Below are 6,805 nucleotides of genomic sequence, written 5' to 3'. Positions count from 1 at the left end.
TAAATTCCAGGTGTTAACATACAGTGTATTATTAGTTTCAGGTGTACAGTACAGTGATTCACTTCCCTACATCACCTAGTGCTCATCACAAGTGTACTCCTTAATCCCCATCACTTATTTCACCCATCCCCCACCCACCTCCCTTCTCGTAACCAGCCGTTTGCTCTCTATAGTTAAGAATCTGTTTCTTGGTTTGCCTCTCTTTTTCTCTTTTTTTCCTTTGCTCGTTTGTTTTGTTTCTTAAATTCCACATGTGGTATTTTTCTTTCTCTGACTGACTTATTTCCCTTAGCATAATACTCTCTGGCTCCACCATGTCATTGCAAATGGAAAGATTTCATTCTTTTTTATGGCTGAGTAGTACTCCATTGTATATATATTCCATAACTTCTTTATCCATTCATCAATCAATGGACACTTGGGCTTTTTCTATAATTCACCTATTGTAGTCTAAGCATTTGAGAAATTCAAAGTCAATGTACTTCTGTTGTGATAAATAGACTTGTTGAATCAACATATTGTACACCTAAACTAATAAACACTGTATATTAACTATACTGGAATTAAAATAAAATAAAATGGATAAAAAAAAGTAAATGCACTTGGGTGAAAGTCAAGGATGAACTTTAACATGGAAAGTATGCATGTGCAATATTATATTTCTCATATCAGTGTTGCATTCCATAAAAATAGCTGATCAGGTTTCAAATGTAAATATTTCACACAAATATGTTTGCATAATTCTATTTTTATCCTATGAATATTAATATATATGGCATTTGTTTAAAGATGTTTATTTAAATTCAACTGCAACAAACATAATTCTCGGTCAAAAGATTTCACATATTATACAGAGAATAGTCCGTGTTACAAAATTATAAACACCATATGAATATAACAAGATAAGCGTGCTTGAAAATTTTAAATTAGATTAAATGAGCTTGAAAGATATGGACTAAATGCTAACATATGGAATGTAAGATTTCCAAATGTTAATTTAGTTAACTTTCTTGTAGTAACTATGCACACACATACTACTTTTATGTCTATTTCTAGAAGTAAAATAGTAAACTATAAGATATATATGAGTAGAACAAGGAGGACATCTTGAGGTCATTCTAGAAATGTACATTTTATTCTTAGGACCCACACACAATTTATGATTTAAAAGATAGTCCTTTAAACTAAGTTAATATGTTCAGTATAAAATGTGTTTTTTCTTCAAATAAAAGGGTAAAGTTTCTCAAAAGCATTTAAATTCACTTAAAAGCATCCTCTCTCTCTCTCCCTTTCTGTTGCTGTCTGTCTCTCTCACACACACACACATGCAAATACTACAAAGAAGATGTTTTTTGCTGAATGATAAGTAAAAATTTAAAATATGCATAAAACTGTACAAACGTTTTAGCGAAACTGTCTTAAATATGTTTCTACAGTAGTAAAATAAAAACTTCTCAAAAATTGGTCCAATGTACTTCATAAATCCACTGTATATCTATTTTGTCCTCCTACTTCTAGAAAAATAGAAATAACACTTAATACAAGGTTTTGAGTCCTGTGTATGTCTTTTCCTATGCACTTTGAGTTAAACCTGGACTCGGAGGACCATTGGCAGAATGTTCTGGCTCTTCAGGGCCACTTGTGACTTTAATACCTTCATCTTCTTTGTTTCCTTCATTGGCCTTATCCAGGGCACCAGGTGAACCAACACAATTAGCATCCTGGTTTGCTTTGTCCAATTCATTGTCAAATTCAATTTTATCTTCTTGATGGTTGCTTTTCTTTATTTGTCCATTCTGGGCAGGATAGGTGCTAGCGATGACATCATATAGGAATTGGTATTGCTCCTAGTAAAAGAAAGAAGCAAGAAAGCTTATGTAATTATTATAAAGAAAGTTTACATAATTATTTTTATGTCAGATGAAAATCAGCAAGAACTAGTCATGTACTTGGAAGTCTTGGATAACAGAATACTACTCTTTTTTTGTTTTTATAAAAAGAACATTTTAAATGGCTTAGTCCCCTTACAGTTCTAAAAGATTGACTGCAGGGTATTCCTCCAAGTTTACCTTGGAGCAACACCAAACATGTTCATTTCCCTCACAGGCCACGTGGTGTCTCATTTCCATGCCTTGGCCCATGATGCCACTTTCTGGGCCTCTCCTCTTGGTTGAATGCCTATGCATCATTCATCTAAGTATCAGAGCAGAAGTCACTTGTTTCCGGAAAGCCTATGCAGATCCCATAGTGGCAAGAGCACATAATAGGCACTCAGCACATTTTTAAAAATCAATTATATGCAAGCTCAATGTCCTGCATAATTAAAAGCTGCATAGATCTGAGTGAGTGATTAAGTTTATATGGTGACTAGTTACGAATTTCCAGACTACCCTCTACCGTTGCAGAAGATCCATGTTGGATTGATTACAAAAATGCCACACTTACTATCCTCTGTGTATCCACACTTGTTGGCAAGGTGACTGCTGACCCTTTCAACAAGAGGTGGAGTCAATTTCCCCACTCCTTGAAGCTGAGCTGGCCTTGTGACTTGTTTAGATAAGAAAATGCAGAGGAAGACAGACTGTGCCAGTTTCCAAGCCTGGGCCTCAAGAGGTCTCACGTACTGCTGCCCTACTTCTCAGAATTCTATTGCCTTTATGTGAATATGCCTGGGCTAGTCTTCCAGAGAAGGAGAGACCTGCATTCTACTCACCCCCTGTTGCCAGAGCTAAAGGCTAGCAACTGCCAATCTATTGGTAGTAGGGATCATTTTGGACAAGCCAAACCCCAGGATGCACATCACCAGTGGCAAACCAATGAGCGAGCCTGGTCCAGACTGGCTGAAGCTGACATGATTGGCAGAACTATTTCATTGCTCCAATAGACTATTGAACCATAATAAATGCTTTTTTTTCCCTGCCACTGATTTTGGGGCGGTTTTTACAGGAGTAAAGATGGGAGAAATTAGGGAATTCATGATCATTTGAAGAGATGTTCTTCATGAACTGCCACAATAAATTGCTGGCAAGCTCTAGTTAGTTCTCTTATTTATATTAATAATAATCGAGGGGCACCTGGGTGGCTCAGTCATTAAGCATCTGCCTTCAGCTCAGGTCATGATCTCAGGGTCCTGGGATTGAGCCCCACGTGGGGCTCCCTGCTCAGCAGGGAGTCTGCTTCTCCCTTTCCCTCTGCCTGCCACTCCCCGCTGCTTGTGCTCTTTCTCAGATAAATAAATAAAATCTTTTAAAAAATAAAATATCTTAATAATAATTTAATGTGAATTATCATGTAAAAAAGGAAGTTAGGAAAGGAAAATAGGTAAATAGAAGAAAAGGAAAGTAGAGGATTGGAGAAGAGGGAGAAGGAAAGAAAGAGAGAGAAGAAACCATCAAAATAAAAATGCAAAACACATCAAAAGCAGCTGTGAGGTCTACTTACAAACGTGGGAACCATTCCTGGTCTAGCTCTGCGGAGAGATTTTACTACTTGAAAAACATCTATCACTTCTTCTGTTTCTGCACTTTCCAAGAGATTTAACAAAGCACAAAAGAGTCCTGTTTGCTGAGATCCATCTCTGTAAAAGGAAGAAAAGTTTTAAAAAGAAAATAATCCTACATTTTATGGAGAAAGTGATATTAGAGTAAAAACTGAGAGAGATGAAACGCATTCTTCATTTCGTGTTTATTGTAAATATGTTATTCCGATCTCTTAAGAGCAAAACATTTCTGCTAAATGCATTTTTTGGACAAACATTTTCAATTTGAGAATATAATAATCTTATAGTTTAAAAAAATACTTGTCTCAGGCTTTAGACATATTTTTTTCTTCTGTTTAGTCCCTTATAGATTATAATGCATTTTTGTTTACATCCGAAGTTGTAAGGAAGTTGTTAGGACAAATATTGTAGGACATGGAGATTTAGGGAAGATAAAGACATGCCCAGAAATCAGTAAAACCAGAAATATGGTAGAAATTTTGTATGTTACTAGACCGCATGCTTTCTCTCCTTCTTTCTTCTGCCTCTCTAATGCTTTTTTACAAATGTCCACATTTCTGCATCAATGGAAAAATGATACCTGGTAGAATTATTCATTAAAAAGAGGACAACTCAATGATTTACTTAACTGTAAGAAGCATGTTACATTATAATAAAAATTCAATTTACAGAATATGTTATTAGCAGGATTTTATTTATTGTACATAACTAAGGGACATATAATAGGTATTCAGCCATATCTTAAGAAACACATATAGTTTTAAAGCTTAACCTCACCTTCTTTAGCTTTCTTTCTGCATAAATTTCACCTTTGAAAACTCTAATAAAGACTGGAAAGTCGTGCATCTCTAAGGACTTCATACTAGTGTATGCAATTCTAATAATAATAATAAAGCTTTCTTGAAAATTCTAAAAGCATCTCACTACATTTACATTTCTCATTTTCCTTTATATTTTTATTTTGCATTTACTTTAGTATGTTTCATGTAAATATTTTATATTATGCATCCTTCTTTCAATATCTCTTATTTAAGGTAGATATGTAGGCATATCTCACAGATGAAAGTCAAGGGTCTACATAACAAATTAATAAAGTCAAAAATTATTATATATATTAAAGTCTTTTCAGTTAATATATAACTTAAGATATGTTTACTGAAGGCAAAGCATTCATTCCTCTGGATTCTCTTAACACCTAATAGAGTGTATCAATGCATATAAGCATAAATAAAATGTGATATCCATCCACCTGTCTGTTCATGCATCCTGCCATTCATTCATTAATTCATCCAGGACATATGACATTCTAGATTCAATCTTAGGCACTGGGAGTAAAAGATGATGTGACACTGGTATTAAGAAACTTATAGACTAAAACTATTGCACTATAATATAATCATTGCTATCATATTTCTATAATAGTTATAGAAATTGCTCTATATGTGGGAGCAAACCTGAGAGAGTGACGGATTCCACAAGAGGCTTTCGCTGTGGTCATGCATTTTATATATCAGGATAAATAGAATTAGAATTAGAATTAATAAGAATTAAAAAATAAATTAGAATTTAACAGGAAGTATAAACCATGAAGTCAGGCATTATGATGATTTTTAGAGAATATTTTATCAAATCCCACCCACCTGCAGTGAATGAGAAGAGGCACATTCTTGTGATGCTTATTCCCTTCAGTGGAATTCTTGGGAAGTTTTTCTTTGAGAGTCTGAATCATAGAGATTAATTCTTTGGGTTCTGCAGGAAGCTCACCCACATTCCAGTTATTATATTGGTACTGGTACACAGTCTGAGAATCTTTCCTCTAAAACCAGAAAAGAAGGGAACATTAATTCAAGTAAGGTTCAGTCCATTTAATAGTTTGATAGTCATACTTTCTTCACAATTACTTTCATTTAACTCCTCTTAAAGTTTTATTCTGAAAATATTATATAGATTTTGCTTTACTTTTATAGAGTAATTTATATTAATTTTTCTACCAGATCAGTTACCAGAACAAAAATACATACTCCTGAAATTATTTACATACCTTGGAATGTCTCAGTTCAAATACACGGAGGGTATAAGCTGAAGATTGTTTGGTGTCTTTCATATCAACTTGTACATCTCCATATGTTTGTTTTTCTTCTTCCCAGTACTGAGCACAGGCTTCCTATATAAGAAAGAACATGATTCAACAACTTCCACACAAGTGTTCTGTTTGCTTTTTAACATACTCAGGACCCTCTTACTGTCTCTATCTTTCTCTCCTCTCTCTCTTACCCTCCATTCTATTAAACTGAATTACTAATTGTGTTCTAAAATGGAAAGTCACCCATAAAACTCTAAAATCTATCTTAAGTATGGTGGACATCCATTCCACAATACCTGGTGTTTCCTTGTGCAAATCAAGGGAACTGAGAAATAACCAAAGTGGCCAGGACACCACAGGAATGGCTCTGTCACCACTAGTGTAGGTCTTTCAGATTTGTTTCTTCCTTCCATATCCTTATTATCATCACCTCTTCAAAATTTATAGATTGAGCTGATATTGATCATGACCCCTGCAATAACAAGTTTCACTGTCTCTCCAGTGGTCCTTGAGGAAGGAGACTTCATCTTTTGGAGTTTTGTCTCTGTATCTTGATGACCAAAACCATGAGCAGCTCTATGTAAGTTGACTGCATATCTAAGTAAAGGGTCAGATTGAAGAGCAGGTGGATCACAAAAGTGTGTTCTCTCTCTGCAAATGGTTCTGCACCAATTACAGTCACAATTGCTGACAATGATAGGCATTCCTGCCTAAACTAACATTTCAGTTCCTGGCTTTCACAATTTAGATGAAAGAAAAGATTGCTAGGAATTCCATGCTGGAAATCTGAACATGCTATTTCTTTTTTAAAAAAGAAAAAAAAAACATAAAATAAAACATGTCCTATGTCCAGGGGTAGGGGACCAAAGAAAAGACAGAGAGAAAGAGAAGGCATATAGTTGCATGCTTATGAGAATATTCATTAGATAAGCTTTAACATATGCCAGATAATGTGTTAGGTGCTAAAACTAAGTAAAATCTAATACTAGTGAGATTTTGATAACTCAAGGTGTTAAGGAAAAGATCAAATACACATCACAGGCATTAAGCAGATCAAATTAGATCTTAGGTTCACCTCCTCTAAATTTATAGAATTTTATAATAATAAATATTACATGAACGTAAAGAAGGCAGGATTTAGATAAATTTTTCAAGAGTTCCATCTAGCTAGAAGAAAAGGATCAAAATAGAGGACACATTTATGTACAGGGAATGCCAGTAAA

The 6,805-nt window shown here is 34.5% G+C and overlaps 1 protein-coding gene across 4 annotated transcripts in view; it reads right to left on the bottom strand.

Annotated features, from left to right (window-relative positions):
* Positions 1-778: 778 nt before the first annotated feature.
* Positions 779-6,805, bottom strand: part of PTPRC (protein tyrosine phosphatase receptor type C) — a 118,241-nt gene continuing 112,214 nt past the window's right edge. For all 4 annotated transcript variants that reach the window (XM_036068576.2, XM_036068579.2, XM_036068580.2 and 1 more), the window contains 4 exons: positions 5,541-5,663; positions 5,140-5,315; positions 3,442-3,577; positions 779-1,847 (listed from right to left, as the gene is read on the bottom strand). In XM_036068576.2, the coding sequence (XP_035924469.2) occupies positions 1,572-1,847; positions 3,442-3,577; positions 5,140-5,315; positions 5,541-5,663 (711 nt within the window). In that variant the 3' untranslated portion in view covers positions 779-1,571. The remainder of the gene's footprint in view (positions 1,848-3,441; positions 3,578-5,139; positions 5,316-5,540; positions 5,664-6,805) is intronic.

This window comes from Halichoerus grypus, chromosome 7 (genome assembly GCF_964656455.1).
Source record: "Halichoerus grypus chromosome 7, mHalGry1.hap1.1, whole genome shotgun sequence".
NCBI lineage: Eukaryota > Metazoa > Chordata > Mammalia > Carnivora > Phocidae > Halichoerus > Halichoerus grypus.
Note: the sequence above shows the minus strand (reverse complement) of the source record. Positions and strands in the feature narration are given on the sequence as shown.